General features: G+C 42.4%; 2 protein-coding genes across 5 annotated transcripts; one reads left to right on the top strand and one right to left on the bottom strand.

Moving 5' to 3' along the window:
* Nucleotides 1-1,291: 1,291 nt before the first annotated feature.
* LOC133885009 (probable receptor-like protein kinase At2g42960) lies at nt 1,292-8,075 on the top strand. Of its 2 annotated transcripts, none has more exons than XM_062324636.1 (9): nt 1,292-1,543; nt 2,251-2,285; nt 2,374-3,058; nt 3,186-3,290; nt 4,021-4,143; nt 4,241-4,411; nt 4,595-4,724; nt 4,921-5,130; nt 5,219-5,652. In XM_062324636.1, the coding sequence occupies exons 3-9, from the start codon at nt 2,391-2,393 to the stop codon at nt 5,339-5,341; spliced, it is 1,530 nt and encodes a 509-aa protein (XP_062180620.1). In that variant the 5' UTR covers nt 1,292-1,543; nt 2,251-2,285; nt 2,374-2,390; the 3' UTR covers nt 5,342-5,652. The 2 variants fall into 2 exon arrangements, with proteins under 2 accessions (XP_062180620.1, XP_062180621.1); XM_062324637.1 differs by lacking the exon at nt 2,251-2,285 and adding an exon at nt 6,594-8,075 and having other exon boundaries at nt 1,308-1,543; nt 5,219-5,310.
* Nucleotides 8,076-14,436: 6,361 nt separating this feature from the next.
* Nucleotides 14,437-17,674, bottom strand: LOC133885210 (RGG repeats nuclear RNA binding protein A-like). Of its 3 annotated transcripts, XM_062324883.1 has the most exons (7): nt 17,291-17,674; nt 16,698-17,112; nt 16,453-16,597; nt 15,261-15,419; nt 15,112-15,171; nt 14,793-15,013; nt 14,437-14,761 (listed from the first exon to the last, which is right to left on the bottom strand). In XM_062324883.1, the coding sequence occupies exons 1-6, from the start codon at nt 17,454-17,456 to the stop codon at nt 14,804-14,806; spliced, it is 1,155 nt and encodes a 384-aa protein (XP_062180867.1). In that variant the 5' UTR covers nt 17,457-17,674; the 3' UTR covers nt 14,437-14,761; nt 14,793-14,803. The 3 variants fall into 3 exon arrangements, with proteins under 3 accessions (XP_062180867.1, XP_062180865.1, XP_062180868.1); XM_062324881.1 differs by having other exon boundaries at nt 14,437-15,013; XM_062324884.1 differs by having other exon boundaries at nt 14,437-15,013; nt 16,707-17,112; nt 17,291-17,673.
* Nucleotides 17,675-20,989: the final 3,315 nt, after the last annotated feature.

The following is a 20,989-nucleotide window of genomic DNA, read 5'->3' as shown; positions in this document are numbered from 1 at the left end:
GCAACTAGATTAGTTCATAACTAACCCATCACACCTCAAAAAATAGTGAAACCACTTGTATTAGTTCACTTATACCGTAATTTATGTAGGAAAAATAGTGGTAGACATGAAAAAGTTAGTTACAATGTTGTTTCTTAACACATAAGCTTTATGCTTTATGAACTTTGTAGAAATTATGTAGAAATTAATAAAACTCTAAGTGAAGTGAAACAAAATTTAAAGATTATCTTAAGATACACTTTACATAAGAAAAATATGTGTTTCATGTTATATTTTTTTCTTAACGTGATGGACAAATCATCATGTTCGTACGACCTGTTTTAGTAATTTTCTTTTTCTTTTAAAAATTTCTCTATATAAAATATGATGCAAATAACATTATTTTTTAAAAAAATTATAGAAGGTCTTATAATTGTCTTAGTATTTTTTTATTTTTTGTGATTTTTTAATTTAAATTTGAAAACCGATCGAATTTAGAATTTACTACGAATTGAATTGACCAGTTTTTCATGAATATCAAATGGCTATTGACGAATTTTGAAACCATGAATTAGGTTAATCGCTCCATAACACATCTCGTCAAGCTTGAATCTTAACTAAAGTTTGGCTTAGGCGCTAACTTCAAAACACAGTGGGCCTGTTCAAACGTAAGGCTGGACCGAGTTTTAGGTGAGGCTTTGAAAAGCCCGACAGGAAACCTGCAGGTCCGAGCCTGACATCGGCCCGTGTTGCTAAGTTCGAGCCTGGCCTGATATTTGATTTTTCGGATCGTGCTTGGGTTTTTTTTTTGGTTTTTTGGGATTGGGTCAGGTTTTTCGGGTTTTTTCGAGTTTCGAGCCTGTTTTGAAGCCCGAGTTCGGCCCGGCTAGAACTGTGGGGCTATGTTTTGAAGCTCGAACCCGACCCATGCATTGGTCGGATCGAATTGGGTTGGGCTTTTTCGGATTAGGTCAGATCGGGTTCCTCGAAACATGTTGCACATGAACAGATCTAGACCCGAGACTGAGTAATCACTTAATAATAAAGGATAATAATAATGTACAGCATTCAACCCATGACCATTCTATTAGAAAGATGTAGAGCTCCTAGACCAGTTTTGGAGTGAAATTAAAAGTTCTATTTAATAATAGTTTATAATTCTTAGTTCTCATAATGATTATGTGAGGTTAATTTTTTAAAATAAATTAGATACTGTAGGCTTAAAAAGACAACTTTCCCAAATTTAGATCAGCAGCTCTAGCAAACCTGCGCCATCATCGGCACTCACGAGCCACATCCTACCAAACTCAGCTGCTGTCCTGTCCGTAGCAAATTGGCTGCCCCATATCCTTTTACAGCTGTTTCGTTCCATTTCCTCGCACCATTTTTTTTTCTCATTCTCTCTCCTTTCTACTGTCGCCTCTTTCTCTTCTACAAATCCATCCCCGACGTTGCCTTCCTCTCCCATGAGCCAGCTGGCCTCCCATGGCCATCTCCTCCAAGCCCACACTGACGCAGCAAAGGGACTGATCGAAGAAGCCAACCAGGGGCGCCCCATCAAGAGGTTGTAAGGGCAGTGATCTCTCTCCTCTTTCCCCACATATTTCCTTTTCCATTTGCTTTTGTTTTGTTGGCATTGGAGCACAATGCCTTCTCCAGTGCTGCCTCTGCTTGGAAGCTACTCTTGGCGGATGGTGTGAGCTATTATGCCTAAATCTTAAACATCTGAGTCATCGCCTAATCCTTTTCATTCGGAAACGAGAGGATTCTTTTTATTGATCCAATGAGGTCGCTGTTCATTCAAGATTAATTGGACTGGATTCCTTTCTTGGATAGTGCAGCTTGAAAATTAGATCCAGTTTTTTCAAGAAAGGATAGAGGGAAGTTTGGATTATTTGCTATGCATTCCCTCTTATTGGATAGGATTGCCTAGTATTCCTCCACAAAGGTGCGATTTTCCCCTCCCCTCTACTCCTAATGCGGGTGTTCTTGATCCGGCTCTCTGCACTTCCAGAGTTAATAGATGCGCTCTTTGGTGTTAGCACTGTTCACCTTGGGAGGGGCAGGTAGTCGAAAAACGATTCATTAATGCTCTGCTTCTTTTGCTCATTTAATCCGCATCACATGGACCTTGCACCCCATATTCTTCCCGTTTCCCCCTCGTATTTTGGTGTTCCTGATGAATGATGATTGTTTTTCCGAGCTATAGCCAGCTTATTATTGCTGTACTTTTGTTGGTGTGTTCATTCAAGCTTGTATGGTTTTGTGTAGATGCAACTCTCCTCCGGTTGCCAATGCAAATATGGGTATTCTGATCTTACTTTGTGCCTGTCTTTCTTTCTTCAGTGTAATGCTAAGCTAACGTCACATCACATTACTGGTAGTGGTGTGTAGGTTGCTGAGGAATAAAGATGTCGATAGGTGAAATCCTGCGGGCAGAACTATCATCCAGGACGCCGCCTTTCGGTCTTAGGCTATGGATTGTTATTGGCATCAGTATTTGGGTCGTAATATTGTTTATACTAGGTTTCATGTGCTTCTGGTCCATATATCCGAGGAAGCCAAAGAAGCCTTTTGATATGATCCCGGCATCTCAAATTCCGGATGTCTCCAAGGAGATCACAGTAGATGAAGCGCGTGAGCATGCAATCGTTGAAAACTTTCGTGTGCAAGAAAGCCATGCCCTGGTAGTGCAGGAGAAACATTATGAAAAAGATTCAGGGAAAATGTTGGCGCACTTAGTCAGGAGCAAATCATGCGATGCTGATAATTTGAGCCAATGCAGCTCAGCGTACCAATGTGACAGGGCTGGGAGTTCATATTCTGGTGACGAAGGCAGCTCGGGAAATGCTAGGAGGCAGTATCTTCAATATGCAACTGTCTCTGCATCTCCTTTGGTTGGTCTCCCAGAGTTTTCACATCTGGGTTGGGGTCATTGGTTTACTCTGAGGGATTTGGAGCATGCAACAAATCGGTTTTCTAAGGAGAATGTCATTGGAGAGGGTGGATATGGGATAGTTTACCGTGGCCAACTCATAAATGGGAGTGATGTTGCAATAAAAAAGCTTCTTAATAACATGTAAGAAGCTCTGAAATTTATTATGACCTTAGAGGACAGCTTCTTTATAGAACTTGAAGTACTAGTCTGTTACTCTGTCCTCTTTGACAGTCTCGTTGTATTGATTTTGTTTGATATGTCGCTGTAGGGGTCAAGCAGAAAAAGAATTCAGGGTTGAAGTTGAGGCTATTGGCCATGTCAGGCATAAGAATCTTGTTCGCCTTCTAGGATATTGCGTTGAGGGAATCCACAGGTAAAGATATTACCCGACCAAATGCACTGACTGATGCCCACCTTTTGTTTCCGCCGTCGCATTCATTTACTTGCACAAGATGATTACTGATTCATAGCGAAATGCACTATAGCACCCCCCCCCCCCAACGCCCCTCCCAAAAAAAGGTTTTTTATCTGGCTTGCAACCAAGTCCTCAATTGAGCATTCTCTTATTTCATTTGTTTTTTCTATTTTTTGATGCCATATTGAATAGAAATGGCAAACCTTGTGAAGTTAGGAGGTGTGCATCTTTTTATTGGTCCATCACTCTGCTGTAATAAACTCCTTTCTGAAAATGTACTTCTACAATTCACCAATTTCTGAATGCTCCTTGTTCTTTACATATCTTTATGTTTTTCTACCCCTGAAACATGTCTTTTCATTGAACCAAACACCCATTACATTTATGGTAGTGATTTCTGAGGATTGTTCCTGTAGTCAACACCAGTGTATTTTTTCCATTCAGTTCCATGACAAATTGAACCTAGCAGACACATGCTCCTCGTTTTTACTACCGGATCAATGATTTAGTGGTACATTGGTAATAGTCATGCTTGCTTTTGCCTTCTCCATATATATTCACCCTGTTGTTAAACATTTCTAGCGCTGAATGTACCTCATGAAAATATATTTGCTCCATATGCATCATTTAGTTTTGCAGTTCTATTTGAGCTTTCTTCCCATCATTCCTTTACCTTGCCCCATTCTAGGATGCTTGTGTATGAATATGTCAATAACGGGAACTTAGAACAGTGGCTTCATGGTGCCATGCGTCAACATGGTGTTCTTACTTGGGAAGCCCGGATGAAAGTCGTTCTTGGGATCGCTAAGGCGTAAGAAATGAACCATTCATCATTTTGCCTCTTTCTATGCATATGTTCAGTTGTATAAGGCATTTTCTATAACTGAATGTAACTGAACAATATACAGGCTTGCTTATTTACATGAAGCCATAGAACCAAAAGTTGTGCACCGTGATATAAAATCGAGCAATATCCTAATTGATGAAGAGTTCAACGGCAAGCTTTCTGATTTTGGATTGGCCAAGCTCTTGGGTGCAGGGAAGAGCCATATCACAACTCGAGTCATGGGAACTTTCGGGTATGTTGTTTACTTGTTATTCTTTTGTAGTACTTAGCTTGGCTCACTTAAAATGTGTGGTATTCATTGGCAGTAGGAATTTTTACATGTCAAGAACCTTGTTCTTCATGTTTGAAAGCTATGAACTTTATGGGAGCTCGACATGGAAACAAACATTCATCATTTGTTTTGCCACCGTTTCAGGTATGTGGCCCCTGAATATGCCAACACAGGTCTGTTAAACGAGAAGAGCGATGTCTACAGTTTTGGTGTGCTACTACTGGAAGCAGTTACTGGGAGGGATCCAGTTGACTATGGTCGGCCTTCTAATGAGGTGGGCATCTACCATCTCTGGTGTATCATGCATGCTGAAGCACTCCATACTGTTGCTCATTTGTTTGAGAGCAAAATAGCACCTAAAGGGGAGACAATTTATTTCATTCCAGTTGCCCTGCTTTGGTCGGATATTTTCTTGAACAATACCTTGTTGGCTTGGAATGTTGATTAACTACAGCACGGATTTCATGCAGGTGCATCTAGTGGAGTGGCTGAAAATGATGGTCGGCACGAGAAGAGCCGAAGAGGTAGTGGACCCTGACATGGAGTTGAAACCAGCCACACGTGCTCTCAAGCGTGCTCTTCTAGTGGCACTGCGGTGTGTCGACCCAGATGCTGAGAAAAGACCCACTATGGGTCAGGTTGTTCGGATGCTCGAGGCAGAAGATGTGCCGTCACGGGAGGTTGTACAACAACTCCTTTTTTCCCCTGATACAACCATTCCATACCCTTGTTCATTAAGTCTGGATATTCTGTTTTGATCTTCTGAAGGACCGTCGGAGCCGAAGGGGCCACAGCAACAACGCAGGCAGCGAGCCCAAGGCAAGCTCAAGCGAGTTCGAGATAAGCAGTGATCGAAGAGAATCTGGGCCGTCCGCGAGGTTTCAGTCTTAACTCCTGAAGAGAGCACAGCAGGTCATCGTCATGACCAAGAACTCGATTTCAGACCGACGAGCATTGGAGGGCATTGCATTTTGTAATGTAGGTATTATCCTTGGTGGCAGTAGCGAGAGAGGCAGAGTCTGGTCGATCCCCTGAGACTTACTGTGATTCCGGTTCGGTATTCTGTTGGTCCAGCAGCTTGTACAGAAACTTCTTTTCTGGTTTTTGGTTAGGATCTCTCGGCCAGTACAGAAGATGATCGCCTCTTTCCTGATGAGTGACTTGAACCTTTTACTATTAGTATCAGTATTCTTTTCCTTTTCTGTTTGCCAAGCTATAATTTTGTGGAAGCCGTCATTTTGATCACGGGGATTTTACAAATTCCTGTCGGATATATACTATTTTTGGTGAAATCTCTGCAAATTTTCAAACGGAAAGGTGGAATAGAATTGCTGGCAGCGAGTGCTGATCACTGAGAGAATCCCTATTTGGTATGCCTTCTGCTTGTGGATTCTATATGATTCTGTTGAAACTGCGAGCAGCGAGTGCTGATCTCTGAGAAAAGTGGGAGTAAGATGGAATTCCACCCCGGCTGAGGGTGGAGTGTGGATTGCAGCCGGAGCCGGCTGGTCGTGGTGGTTAGCGACCGGCGCGGCCCATGGGCCACCAGCGGAGCCCATTCCATTCGCGCCCCCGGAAATGGAGTATCTCATCTACCCGAATCGAATCCCGATTCTCCCCATCTCGCTCGCGTCGCCTAAACCAATCCCAAAGAGAAGCCCTCGTCCGGCATGGCCGCCATGCACCGCGCCGCCGCGCGCCCGCTCCGCTCCCTCGCCTTCTCCTCCGCCAGGTCCCGCTCCCTCCTCCACGTCCTCGCCCGGCCCCTCTCCTCGTCACAGTCGTCCTACGCTTACCACCCTTCCTCCGCCGCCCCCAACCATGTCCACCAGCCCCAGCAGCAGCAGTGGGTGCCGCCGCGGCACCCTTCTCCTCCCGGTCCCCCTCCCCAGTGGTCCCCGCAGGGACAGGCCCCTCCGCCGCCACTGAGGAATTACCAGCAGCAGGGGCCGTCCCCGCCACCGCCGCCGATGAACTACCAGCAGCAGCCGCGTCCACCGCGCCACAGCTACGGGCCTCCATCACCGCAGCAGCAGGTGCCGCCTCCGCCACACCGCGGCTACGGGCCTCCACCCCCGCATCAGCAGGCGCCATCGCCGCCGCCCCATAGCTACGGACCTCCGCCCCCGCAGCAGCACGCCACTCCGCCGCCTCCTGAGCCTATGGCAGGGCCGGGGGACCTGATGGCGTTATGCCGGGAGGGGCGGGTGAAGGATGCGGTGGAGTTGCTCGCCAAGGGGGCACGCGCCGACCCGCCCGCCTTCTACGAGCTCGCCGCCGCCTGCTCCAACCCTAAGCTGCTCGAAGAGCTCAGGAAGGTGCACGACTTCTTCCTCCGCTCGCCCTTCCGCGGCGACCTCAAGGTCAACAACAAGCTGCTCGAGATGTACGCTAAGTGCGCTGCCATGCCCCACGCCCGCAGGACGTTCGACAATATGCCCGACCGGAACATTGACTCATGGCACATCATGATCGATGGCTATTCCATGAACGGGCTTGGCGACGAGGCACTTCGGCTGTTCAAGCTGATGAAGGAGTGCATGGCGCCGACCAGCCACACCTTCATGCTTGTGCTCAACGCTTGTGCCAACTCGGAGGCCATTGAGGAGGCGTTTCTTTACTTTGATGCCATGTCCAGGGACCATGGCATTGAGCCTGGTGTGGAGCATTATGTTGGGATCATTGAGGTCCTGGGGAAATCGGGGCATCTCAATGAGGCTGTGGAGTACATTGAAAAGCTGCCTTTCGAGCCCACTGCCATGGTGTGGGAGTCACTCTTGAACCTGGCGCGTATGAATGGCGACATTGATCTTGAGGACCGGGCAGAAGAGTTGCTGATTTCGCTTGATCCATCCAAAGCAAATCCTAAGAAGCTCCCAACCCCACCCCCGAAGAGGCGGCTTGGGATTAACATGCTTGATGGGAGGAACAAACTGGCAGAGTACCGGCTGCCACCCAAGATTGAAAAGAAGGTGGTCAACGAGCAGAGGTATGTCCCAGATACAAGGTATGTGCTCCATGACATTGATCAGGAGGCAAAGGAGCAGGCATTACTGTACCATAGTGAGAGGCTTGCAATTGCTTATGGTCTGATTAGCACCCCAGCAAGGACTCCGCTTCGCATCATTAAGAACCTCAGGATTTGTGGGGACTGCCACAATGCCATCAAGATCATGTCGAGGATTGTTGGGAGGGAGCTCATTGTGAGGGACAATAAGCGGTTCCACCATTTCAAGGATGGAAAGTGCTCTTGTGGCGACTATTGGTGAACATGAATCCTGTCATCTGAATCTGCTAGGACACTGAAGTTATCTTCTGAACAGGATTGTTGCCATCCTACATGAGTATATGTTGACCACCATGCTTTGAATACATAAGAAGTATAAAGATTTCTGATGGTGGTGTTAGTATTTTATCTTGCTCTTAGCAGTTAGCACTTGTATGCAAGACTATTACTTCTTGATGCACCGATAAATCCCTATATCTCTTCTGTATCCCTTCTTTGTATGGATATTTTGTCTCTGATGGTTCAATGCATTAGTTTTAGAAATTAGAATATAACTTGGTGGTTGTAAGAGGTTCAGCTCTCTCTGTCCTTGGATTAATAAACTAAAATTGAGTCCTAGATATTTGCACACAACAGGTTTGATTTCATTGCTTGCAGCCTAGATTAGCATCTGCTATTGGTCACCGTCGCTTTGCCCACCTGACCTGATCTGATCACCTTGCACTCTGCATTAGCTGAACAGTTCCTAGAGATAGTAGGGCAACTAAGACCACCAGGTACTATGTGAGGTTTTGTACTTGATAAGTTGTACTCTTCTTTGTTCCTTTATAAGTTTTTCTAGGACAAGGTAATGAAAATGAAACAATAACAAGTTGGTGATGGTAAAATAGAAGGACCTCTTTCATGGAATTAATTGTGCCATTGCTCAAAATGCACTTTTTTTTCTTTCTGAACGGATTCAAGTTTCCGTGTAACTAAGAAGGTGCTACTATATGTCTAATCATTGATTTAGTCTTTTTAACAAGTCATGGCATACATGTATTTAGGGCTACGAACTAACTGTTGCCATAGGCTCTCTTCTTCTTTTGCGAACATCCTCATGCTCTTTGATGGATAACTTAGCGTATGCTGTGCTGAATTGCATGTGGCTAAGCTAGGTTCTTTTATTTTGGCTGTACTGTTGGGTTCCTCCAAGATTAAGTTACCAGGGTAAGTTGGTGAGAATCCTACAGGTGGCTTTGCTCTGGTGCTCTGCTATAATCTAGACTGCTGTTGGTGACAAGCCTTGCATTCAAAATAACGAAGACTATGAACTGCAAATGGCTGCTTAAGTATGCAATTGGAAGCCATGTTTTTTGTTGGCACGATGTATTTTATTAGCATAGTATCGAGGATTTGAAACTCAGTTGTATATTATTTTGTGATAAGGAAAATAGAGATACATGTGTAGCCGTAGAAGTATATCGCACACAAAGATACAAGGTTTATATAGTTTCAGGTTTCTTGATTTGGGTAATAACCAAACATCTTTTCTTTCTTTGATTATTCTTGGATCACACAGTATAATGATAAAGTATTGGATGTCTAACTCTAAAAAGTAGACGAATTTAGCTGTGTTTAATGCTTAAGACCTAATTTACTTTTTGAGGGGTTTCATGACTTCAGAGATCTAAAGACTTGTGGTTAGATGTGAGATGATATATCTTGACGTGTCCCTCCTCCCCATCTTATATAGTCAGTTGGTGTTCGGATGTAATTTATTTGGACTCCTTCAGACATAATCTATTATGTTTATTAAATTTTTGAATATCTAAAATTTCTTTCTGAATAAGAGAGAGTTTTCCGGTTGGAAATCATCATCTTTCTTGTATTTTATTGTCATATCTTACTCCGTAACAGCTATGAACTATGATTATCCCTGTACCAAGATATAGACGATCCTATATAACTTTTTAAAGATATATGAATATATGGAATAGTTATATATCTCGTCAAATAGCATCGTGGAGTCAATGATGGTGTTCTTGTAGGTTGTTCGTCTACCGAAGAACACGGTTCAATCACTAGTAAGTAGCCTTCGTAAGAGGTGGAACCGGCGGCGATGGTTACTGATGGCGCCGATGACAAAAGTGGTTTGTTCGCAAATGCGAAACACGCAGCGGACAGTTGCTGGATCAGGGAAGACCAGACCAAGAAATCGAGCTGTTGGGCCCTTTGAATTTCTCCAACTGTAGCACATGAGGTGGCTTTATATTATCTTCATTCTTAAATAGATGTTGTTCTAGAATGTATGTAGTTAAATTTCAGAAATTTTGATCACTAATATACACAAAATTATTAGGATTTAGTATATAAAAATACTAGTAGTGAATTTATCATAAAAAATACTTTGACATCATCTAATTTTTATCAACTTTTACTTAAAAAATAGTTATTAATAATAATAGTCAAATATATTTATTAGAGATCGTATCAATATCCTAAATAATAAGTAAAAGAAAACAGATGCAGCAGTAGCTGACTTTGGATTTCGCCAACGTGGTACGATTTGCTCCTCCCAATACACGACGGGCCCACCATGTGAACACGTGTCCTCAACTGCCTCTCCCTCCTCGTACCTGTTCGCACGCAAGACAACCACGACTTTTGGCCACAGTCGCGTGGAGTAGAACTCGATCTGGTGGCTGGCGACCACCTGACGGAGGCGGCGACGCGCTGTACGGGGTGAGGGGGGGAGGGGAGGACGACCGCAAGCCCTTCGTGCGCTCCCCCCAACCCGGCTCTCTGCAAGGTCGTCGTGCGTAAAGATGGCCAAATGGGCCGTGCTTACTGGACCGGCCCGAGGCACGGAACTGTAGGCACGGCCCAGTCACGGTACGACCCGAGCCGAGGTGGGCCGGGCCGGCACGGCACGAGGCCACGGGCCGTGCCTGGGCCGAGCGCGCGGCACGGCGGGCCGGCACGGCCCAGCTCAGGCACGGGTGGCCCAGGAGGCACGGCCCGGGAACGTGGCGGCCCATCACGGCACGGCCAGCCCGGCACGGCACAGCACGGCCCACCGCGGGGGGCACGGCTCGGCCGGCACGTGGGGGCACGATGGGCCGGCGGGGGCACGCGGGTTAACGGGTTAAACGGGCCGGGAACGGCCCGTTTAACCCGTTAACCCGATATTTTTGAATTTTATAGCCGTTTTGTGACCGTTTGAGCTCCAAAAAATTCGAAAAAAATTGCAAAAATCACCATTTTTCACCTATAAATAGAGGAGCACCTTGCCCTTCCATTCCACACCAGCAACACTATTTTCTCTCTTGTTTCCTCCTCTCATTCTTGTCTCAAAGTTCGTGAGAATTAGCGATAATTTGGCAAAATTAGTTTGAATTGTTGCAAAAAAATCCGAGCAATTCCAAAATCGTCATCCTGCTGACTTGCTATCTTGAAGTTGAAGAAATCTTGGTGATTTTTTTGCATCGTTGTTGAGTCTTATTTTATTATTAGTTTTATTATTTGATTATTTCTAACTCTGAATATTTGCAATTTTTGTAGTGTCATTCGACATTGATCATGGATGCCGGTGATCATGATACATCCATAGATCATGATTTTTTTCTCCAAGGACTCACAGGGGTCTACGGCCCCTTTGATACTAGTGCTGCAGGTGATGATGGACCCGACGGTGAACCTCCGGTTGGTTCACATCCAGATCCAGGTGATGCAGCAGCAGTTCCATCGTCAGGCTCTACAAATACGCACACATTAGCAAGCAGCGGGTCTAAAAGATCAAGAGCCGGTACTTCCGAAGTTTAGCAAGACTTTGAAAGGATCTACAAAGAGGAAGATGGGGTAAGTGTCAGGTATGCTAGGTGTTATATTTGTAAAAATGAATTATCTGCAAAGTCCTCGGGTGGAACGGGGCACTTGAAGAGGCACGTCATAAGTTGCAAGCGAAAGAGTAGAGCAGCCATGAAGCAGACGGTGTTGCAGTACAACCCCGACGGCTCTGTTCATCATTGGGAGTACGACTCTGCCAATGCTTGAAAAGAGCTATGTCGCTTCATTGCAAGAGCGGATCTACCACTCAATATCGGTGAGTCTGTTGTATTTGAAGATTACATTAAGCAAGCTCATAATCCTAGGTTCATGCATGTTTCTAGACAGACAACTAGTAGGGATATGGTAAAATACTACAATACGTGTCGTAGCAAACTTAAAGAAATGTTGCAAACATGTACATTTTCAGTTGCTTTGACCTCGGACATATGGGCAGGTAGGGCTAGAGAGGATTATCTTAGTGTTGTTGCTCATTTTGTTAATAATGATTGGGAATTAGAAAAGAGAATAATAGGTTTTCGCTTGATTGACAACACGCATACCGGTGAAAATATTGCTGAAAAAATATCTCAAGTAGTTGCAGACTTTGACCTCACGAATAAAATATTTTCTATCACTTTAGATAATGCCGGTGCAAATTCTAGAGCAATGGATATTCTTACTCCGTTGTTTAGTACTTATGCTGAATCTTTCTTATTACATCAACGTTGTGCTTGTCATATTATCAATCTTATAGTAAAATCCGGTTTGAAGAGGTTATCGCGATACTTAGAAGATTTTCGTACTGCAATATCTTTTGTGAACTTCTCTAACCAACGAATTGCAGCATATAAACAGTATTGTGTTGCAATGGGTGTGCGTCCACGTAAGTTTGCTCTGGACATACCGGTGAGATGGAACTCTACTTTCTTGATGCTTAAAAATATTATACCATATAAGAGCACATTTGATGTGCTTATTTATACACATTACCATCAGCATGGGGGTCAAACTTTACTCACGGAAGCGCATTAGTATGTTGCTGAAAGGATACTGGAGTTTCTTGAATTTTTTTATGATTCAACTGTGAGTTTATCAGGAGTTTATTATCCAATATCTTGTTTAGTAGTGCATAATATTGTTGAAATTGCTACTCATTTAAACAACTATGAAAATGACAATCTTTTAAGAGATTGTGTAGTTCCTATGAAATCTAAATTCTTAAAGTATTGGAAAGAAATTCCTTTGTTATACGCCTTTGCCTTTATTTTAGATCCTAGAGCTAAAATTGCAGCTTTCTGTAGAGTTCTCGCAATTCTAGGTGATGATGCTCTTGGCCATGATTATTCTAATTATTATACTAATGTTCGTTCTAAGTTATTCGAAGTTTATAGTAAATATGAAACAAAGTATGGCGGAGTTCGCCTGCAACGACCTCCACTAGCACCCACAACAAGTAAGAAGATGACAACGTGGGGGAAAATATTTGGTGCAGGTTCTTCATCAAGAAGTTCAGACTCTTCGTCACGATCGTCTACGGGCACCGGAATTTCAACATCCGGAGGGGAGCTAACTACCTTCATCGACAGTGACGTTATCAGCCACGAATAAGAAAACTTCAACATATTGCAATGGTGGTATGAGCACAAGACGAATTATCCAGTGCTTTCACTGTTAGCGCGAGATTTGTTAACGGTTCCTGTATCTACAGTTTCTTCTGAGGCTGCCTTCAGTCTTATAGGAAGGATAATCGAAGAGAGAAGAACAAATCTGTCAAGTGAGATGGTTGAAATACTCACCATAGTAAAGGATTGGGAACAAGCTGAAGCACGAATGCAACACACTGCAGAAAATACTGAGCTTGAAGAATCATTCCAAAATTTGTATCTAGATGCTGATGAGAACGTGTAATTTTAAATTTTCTGAGCTAGGTTGTACTCTTTTTTCCTTTGCTAGAAAGGTTTTTAATGAGGCAACCTATCAATAAAGCTCATTTTTAGAATTAATCATGTGCCCCTATTATTTCTAAGTTTTTTTTATTCATGTTTTTTGTTTATTTTTTTAAAATACCCCCGCGGCCCCACCCCCACCTACCTCTCCTCTCATCGTGGCCTATAAATACCATCTACTCCATCTCAAACTCCATGTATTCTCATTGCCCACCCTGCCCACCCATCTCTCTTTTCCTATTTGCTAGCCAAGTAGCCAGTATTCACTTCACATCAAGAAACTAATTCCATATTTCAATTCATGGATCAAGACGCCGAGAACTCACGTGCATGGTCCCAAGTGTGACAACATTTTGAAAAGGTCTTCAAAGAAATTAACGGGGAACAGGTAAGATTTGCTAAGTGTAATATATGCAGCATAGAAATAGGTGCCAGATCTTCACATGGAACGGGACACTTGAGGAAGCATATTAAAAATTGCAAGCAAAATTCTGGGGTTTCTAATGAAACCATGTAATTTTCGGAGCATAATCATTGGTTGTACTCTTTTTTCCTTCTAGTAGAAAGGTTTTTAACGAGGCAATCAATCAATAAAGATGTTATGTATTTATTTTTCATATTTTTTTTTATTGTTTTTTGGATTTTTTTTAGCTATTATTTTTGATTTTTTCCTATATTTTGAGTGGTGACGGGCCCAACGTGCCTCCACCGTGCCGGCCGGGCCCGTCGTGCCTTCCCGTGCCGACCTGGCCCGTCGTGCCTCCACCGTGCCGGTCGGGCCCGTCGTGCCAAACGGGCCTGTCGTGCCTCCACCGTGCCGAACTGGCCCATCGTGCCGAACGGGCCCATCGTGCCGGCCGGACCCATCGTGCTGACCGTGCCGTGGGCCGGCCCGGCACGGCACGGTGACAGTTGGGCTGTGCCGTGGGCCGACGGCTCGGCACGCGGGCTGGCACGGCACGACCCATAACAGTAAATGGGCCAATCGGGCCGTGCCAATTTCGGGCCGTGCCGAGATGGGCCCATACCGGGCCGGCCCGATTGGCCCATTTGGCCATCTTTAGACTCGTGCGGATTATGTTCAATTCATTCGTTGAGCTGAGGTGCGTTGTCATCTACTGTCCCTACGCCTGTGGCTCGAGCACGTAACAGGATACAGATGCGATCGACCACGCAAGACTCTAGGAGAGAAATTGCAATGTTCAAAGGAAAAACTGTGGATGTGAAAAGCGCAGATAGCCGCTTGAATAAAATACGATTTCATTCTCAGCTGAGCAAAATCGCTTAACCAAGAAGCACATCATAAACGTCGAATGCATCGTCCTACCAGAAAAATAGAAGCAGCTACCTCTGACAACGCAACACAGCACTTGGTGCACCTCGGGTATACACGGGACACACAACACGGTGATAAACACCTGGGAAAAGGCCCAGTAGCAGCAACAAACAACAACATAATACTGACGCGGAGAAGAGAAGACTCAACAACGATGACACCATCTTGAGGCAAAGCCAGGAGACAACCGAGCAAGCTAGACCAGGGCAGAGCATGAACCGAGCAAGCTAGACCAGGGCAGAGGATGAGATCCTTCATTTCCCACCTAGCGTTGGGAACTGAGACGGGTCTTCGATCACTGGAGCAGCAGCTGGTCCCCGATAGCCACCGTTGTAACCACCGCGGAATCCCCCACGCTCTCCACGACCCCTGTCATGGCCACGCCCACGCCCACGGCCGCGGCCACCAGGGTTGTAGTACCTCTCACCTTCAGCTGGCTTCAAGAATTCGTTGATGCTGAGGGACTTGAAGGAGCAGGGAACAAAGGAAACAGAAAACACACTTAACGGTTAGGAGATCAAACAGGAACTCAGAAGTTTAACAAGGTGAAAATACAAGATACCTTCTTAGTACGTTCATCTCTTTCGGCATTTTCTTTCTTTTTAGAGTCCTTGTCCGAGCCCTACAATCAGGCATAGGGTTGAGTGAAAATCAACATGAGCTGACCATAGACAGAACAAGGAGCACCACGAGTAAAACAATAAAACATACCAGCTTAATAAACACCTCATCAGCATCCTTTTTAACAGATAGTTGTTGCATAGACTGCAGCTCATTATCTATTTCAACTTTTCTCTCTTCAGCCTTAAGTGCATGTAAAGCTTTCCGTTTCTCCTCCAGTACTTTCTCATACTCCTCCAAAGTCATCTCCTGTAAACAGTCAGAGCAAATGTACTTTCACTAACTGGTGTTTTTGGATGATAAAGCGGCATCCTAACTTCTTAATAAGTACTTGTAATCCCATTCAACATGCAGGCATTTGATAGGAAAAGCACCAGAAAGAACGCAAACATCTATCCACATAAAAGCACCTGAATGGCAGAGAGGAGTTGAATTTGCAAAACCCAAAAGTCCCATAAAACCACCCAGAAAAAAGGGAATTACAAACAGATCGATTATGTGGCAGAAACTCTAGGCCAAAATATTGCAGAAGTCCACAATTCGATATGTGGCAGCATCTCAACTGATGCATGCCATTGTTACATCTAAGAGGGTGTTTGGATGAGAGGGGGGGGGGGGGGGGAGGGGTACTTGGAGAATTTTTACCCCAAGGATCCGGAAACAGTCAGTCAAGATATCCTTACTCGGAATTTTCAGTGAGCAAATTCAATGTTAAGAAATGGTGAATACAGTGATTCAATGGCTCACCGTAGTTACAGTTAGTTGCAGGCAAAATGATCTGACACAATGTGAAATTCAGAATGACTGGAAAACTGATGAGCAGAAAAAAATAGTGAAGTGAACATCTGATACGGCCTTATTACATTCAGAAAGGAGCATAATTAATATACTGAAAATCAGAAGAGCATGAAAAAAAAAACAAGGTAGCTACCAATAAGGTACGCAACTCCCATTTTGGTACTGTGACAAAAATCTCACTCTTAAGGAAGAAACTCTGCAGTACATAACTAGACGGTCCGGTGAAGCTTGATGGGAATGGAACCAAGAAACCCAAAATAAGTCTACTGGTTATACTCTACATTTTAGTTCAGCAATATATCCAGAGCTCCTGAGCATTTACAAAATGGCATAATATCCAAAACCATGAAACATGTGATACTTGGCATGTCCAGAAAGAGTGCTACCACCCTGTACAAAATGCACTTGCCAATCCAGGCCCATATATATACATTATAATGTGATGAGGTGGTGGCATCAGAGTACATACAGATCAGAAACATACCTTATCCTCAGGTTCCTTTTCTTCCTCTTCATTCTCCACACCCTTCTTGTCCTTCTCAACCTCGGACTGTGGAGCATCTTCAGGCTTTTTCTCATCCTCCACCACAGCAGCAGGCTCCTCAGCATTAACAGCATCCACAGCGTCCCTATTAGCCACGCACAAAAAATGTCAAAGCTCTCTAATCCTATCGATTCATCTTAACTTAAAAACAAGTCACCAGGCACAAAATTGAAGATTCAATGAACCATCTTAACTGTGCAAGGCCTTCATCAGTCACAGTTCCCCAATTGCCTCGTCCAGCCCCCTCACGCTTCATCTCATAGCCACGGCCAGTGCCGCTGTGGCGCTCATATGCCCGGCGCGGATGACCAGACTCATCCCCATCCTGCCCATCAGTATAGCCACCATGACGGCCACCTCCACGGTATGGCTGGCGCGGCCTTTGGTCCCTCTCTGCCTGCCTTCCCTCACCATTTTCACCACGAGCCACTCTCTCATCTCCAAATCTACCACCATAGCCTCCCTCAAAGCCGTTGGCATCGGAGTTGCCAAAATCTCGTCTTGGACCAGTCCTGCCTCCACGGACACCCCTTCCACGTCCTGGGCCGCCACGTCCAGCTGTATCGCGCGGTGGCGCACCATAGTTCCTTGCCTCCCTCACTGCAATAACAAAAGAGCAATATATCACAAGTGGCGAATACTAAAATACGCAACAAAAATGTGAAATTTCACATACAAAGCGAAACTATGGACTTGAACAACTAACTGCGGATCTCGAATTCGATAATCCCTAACGAAAATCGACCACGACATTAGAACCGTATCACTGTCAACTCACCAGCTTGCGCAGGCGGCGGAGACTTGGTGGGCGGCTTGGCCGGCGCGGGCGCCGCCGGCGGCGGCCTAGGCGACGCGGCCGCCTTCTTCTCGGCGGCGGCGATGAGTTGGGATGGGTCGTCGTTGTCGACGTCGCCAAGGAGATCGAACTGGTTCCTCGACGCCATTTCCGCGCGCAATCCACAGGCCGAAGCAACCACTCACTCCAATCACAAAACCCCTAATACAAACCTAGCACGCGACTGCCCGAGACGAGATCGCCATGGATGGGTGCGAGAGCTCTAGGGTTTGGTCAGTGTAAGAAACCGCAAAACCCTAGCCGCCAATAGCTTCGCTTGGGTGTGACGGGAGGAAATTTTATTAGACTAGTGAAAGACCATTACAGAAACTTAATTTAGACTGTTTATCTTCTATCCAACAATTAGGCGCGTGAAGGAGGAAAAAAAAAGATACATATCATGATGAGGAAGTAAATTATATGAGTCTAAGAAATATTTCGTAAAATCTTTATTTGTGTCATACACATATACATATAAATATGATAAAAAAATATGTATCATATAAATATTAAGTTCTACGTATGAGATTCAATCCCACAAAATTTACTTCTCACGCTATAACTAGATCTTATAAAATTTCCTTATACAATTTACTTCAGACCACCGTTTATGAAATAACGAGAAAATGGGTTCATTTCTTCAAGATAACTACGGCTATACCAACTTGGGAGTCCCGTGTTGGGAGTATTTTTGTCATTTAATTTGGTAATTGCCTGGGTACCCCGAGAAGCTTCTTGTTGGGCTTTGGATTTATGGGCCTGCGCTCAAAGGTAGATGGATTTTTTTATTTTTATATTTTAAAAATCAAAAGATTGCAAAACTAGACAACCGTTTAAAAAATTATAAAAATAAGCTATTATCACCCGTTGTAAGTGCGATAACATGATGTTATCCTTTCATCAGGTGACATCATTAAAAAAATAAAGATGGCATCCTTCCAACGAGGGACATGTTAAAAAATAAAAAATATTATGTTCTATTGCTCTCAAAATTCAAAATATTATCGAAATAGTTATAAATTTTTTTGAAAAAATATATGCTGTAGAGGATACTATGATATAACTCTAAAAAAATCATATAAAAATATGATATTTACAATGAGAAAAAAGACAGATTTTATTATACATAATCTGTATTTTTTCTCATTGTACAAATACTTTTTTGTCTGAAATTTTTTAAAGAGTTAGATCATAGTATTCTCTACACAACAAAAAAAATAGAATTTTTCATGATTATTTTGATAGTGTTTTGAATTTTGAAGCAATGAAACACTATTTTTTTTAACCTATCGTCCGTTGAAAATGTGATATATTTATTTATTAAAACAATTTCCTGTTGGATGTGTGACAGGTGGTTGTCGCCTTTTCAACGGGCGATAGCAGCTTATTTTTGTAATTTTTTCAAATAGACATTCACTTTGTAATTTTTTATTTTCAAAAATATAAAAATGAAAAGGCTCGGGCTTCGATACTATAGTGGACCAGCGTAATTAAGCCCAATAAGCGAGAGAATTGAGCTGTGACGGCTTCTGTAATTGTGATCGATGTTGGTGTTCACTACTTCACCTATAAAACAAAAGTGTAATGTTTTTGAAAAAAATGAGAAAAAACTGAGCAATTCGATAATATCCTCTCCAAAAATAAGAGAAAGAAGCATGTCATAAAAAGATAAGAGAGAATAATATGGCACTACAGTATGATTACTAGCAGCTGTGTGCGTGTGTTTTGGCTGAGGAGCATTATTGGATTAGATAAATCTGTGGAGTAATCGAGATCTTGGATCTTGCAGACCATTCACTTTTTATGTACCTGAGATTAGAGGCTGCAAGCGTTAGTGGTTCAAAGATTAGCATTTTATGTAGTGGTCAATTAGGTAGCTATCCGATATCTTCAGGCCGAAAGCAAAGATAGCCCCGGGGGCGGGGGGGGGGGGGGAGGGGGGGCCTGAACCTAAACAAAACACTGCCACAATTATATACTAACTTTTCTTCTCAAATTGATCAAGAACAGTGATTTTGGTCATGTAATGCCTGTCTCCATCATGGGCTGACAAAAGGCGCTTTACTGAAATTTTTTGCTCGTACTGATTGAACTAGCTAAAACTAGCAAGTGGTTTCACGTTAATAGTCTGGCTAATTTTGATATAATTTTTTGTTACATGATCTTTGACTTAAAAAAAGTCCTTTTAGTTTTTTATGAGGTTAGTATCATTTAGTTACAAAACATATAATATTAGAAAAAAAATTATGTTAGTAGAAATGAAAATTATTTATGTTCTAAACTTGTACCGAATAGTATACACATATTGGTTTGATTCGTATATGTTTTTGATCAAATATCAAAGTCGTACGTCAATTTTAGGCAGTCCAACCAAAATCATAATATGTTTGACTTTGCTGCGTGATATGTCTTGCCTGTTACTCGCTTGATGTGACGACCTTGAGTTACACTGTACTTCTTAATCTATTATCTCGGTATGAATTTTTAATCTTTTTATTTTTTATTATGAATTTTAGCTATTGATTAATTGTATTTTACATGGACTCTTTATTTAGGCATTTGATTTTTTATAATACTATATTTGATATGGATCCTTATTTTTTCTATTATGACCATAATTTTAGTTATTATTAACTTAATTTATTTGGACTCTTTATTTAGATATTTTGCTTCCCAAACATATGGAAATTGAATTGCTAATTTTTCATAATTTTTAATTTCGAATTTAGTTATTTATTAATCGTATTTGATATGAGCCTTTGGTTTAATCTAAACCGTTAAATGTTCAAGACAATGAGTAGTATAGAATATTTTTTTAATTAATGTGGTAATTTTGTGACCTTAAAAGCGAATATGGTAGCTTATTTTCCCCTCAAATAATAATATAACTAGTAAGTTGACCAACGCTAATAGCGTGGCTAGCATCGTTGTAATATTTTATTATGATAATATTTGATTAAAAATAGTCTCTTTAGTTTTCTCCGAGGTTAGAGTCATTTAGTTATAAAATGTATAAAATTATTAGATGAAATAAAAACTATGTTAGTGAAAAAAAAATTATTTATACTTCAAACTTGTACCTAGATTGTATATATGTATTGGTTCTATTTGTCAGATGTAGATAGCTCAACCAAAATAAGAATATGTTTATCTTGCCTGCGTATTATGCCATACATGCTGGCTACTTGATGTCACGAACTTGAGCTACACGACGCTTCTTAATTTATTATCTTAGTAAGATATTTGAACATTTCATTATTTTTAGTATTAATTTTAGTTATTGATTAATTGTATTTATATGGACTCTTTATTTAGATATTTTATTTTAATAATAATTTAATTTTTTATAAGATTTTATTTTATATGGATCTTATTTTTTATTCTAACCTAATTTTAATTATTATTAATTTTAGTTATTGATTAATTATATTTTATATGGGCTCTTTATTCAGATACTTTGTTTCTCACCGTATGAAAATCGAACTGCTATTTTTATAATTTTAATTCAAATTTAGGTATTTATTAATCGTATTTGATATGTACTTTTGATTTCGATTTAGCTATTTATTAATTGTTTTGATATGGGCTCTTTGTTTTAATTTACAACGTTAGATATTCATAACAATGAGTGGTCTAGATTTT

The sequence above is a fragment of the Phragmites australis genome, chromosome 11 (assembly GCF_958298935.1).
Source record: "Phragmites australis chromosome 11, lpPhrAust1.1, whole genome shotgun sequence".
Classification (NCBI taxonomy): Eukaryota; Viridiplantae; Streptophyta; class Magnoliopsida; order Poales; family Poaceae; genus Phragmites; species Phragmites australis.
Note: the sequence above shows the minus strand (reverse complement) of the source record. Positions and strands in the feature narration are given on the sequence as shown.

What these genes read in the sequence shown, in the direction of transcription:
- LOC133885210 (XM_062324881.1), bottom strand. Translation starts at nt 17,456, where the DNA reads ATGGCGTCGAGGAACCAGTTCGATCTCCTTGGCGACGTCGACAACGAC. An exon ending in TCCGCCGCCTGCGCAAGCTG is followed by an intron (nt 17,113 to 17,290) that starts GTGAGTTGACAG and finishes TTGTTATTGCAG; the next exon opens with TGAGGGAGGCAAGGAACTAT. An exon ending in GGCCTTGCACAGTTAAGATG is followed by an intron (nt 16,598 to 16,697) that starts GTTCATTGAATC and finishes CGTGGCTAATAG; the next exon opens with GGACGCTGTGGATGCTGTTA.
- LOC133885009 (XM_062324637.1), top strand. Translation starts at nt 2,391, where the DNA reads ATGTCGATAGGTGAAATCCTGCGGGCAGAACTATCATCCAGGACGCCG. An exon ending in AAAAAGCTTCTTAATAACAT is followed by an intron (nt 3,059 to 3,185) that starts GTAAGAAGCTCT and finishes ATGTCGCTGTAG; the next exon opens with GGGTCAAGCAGAAAAAGAAT. An exon ending in GTTCTTGGGATCGCTAAGGC is followed by an intron (nt 4,144 to 4,240) that starts GTAAGAAATGAA and finishes AACAATATACAG; the next exon opens with GCTTGCTTATTTACATGAAG.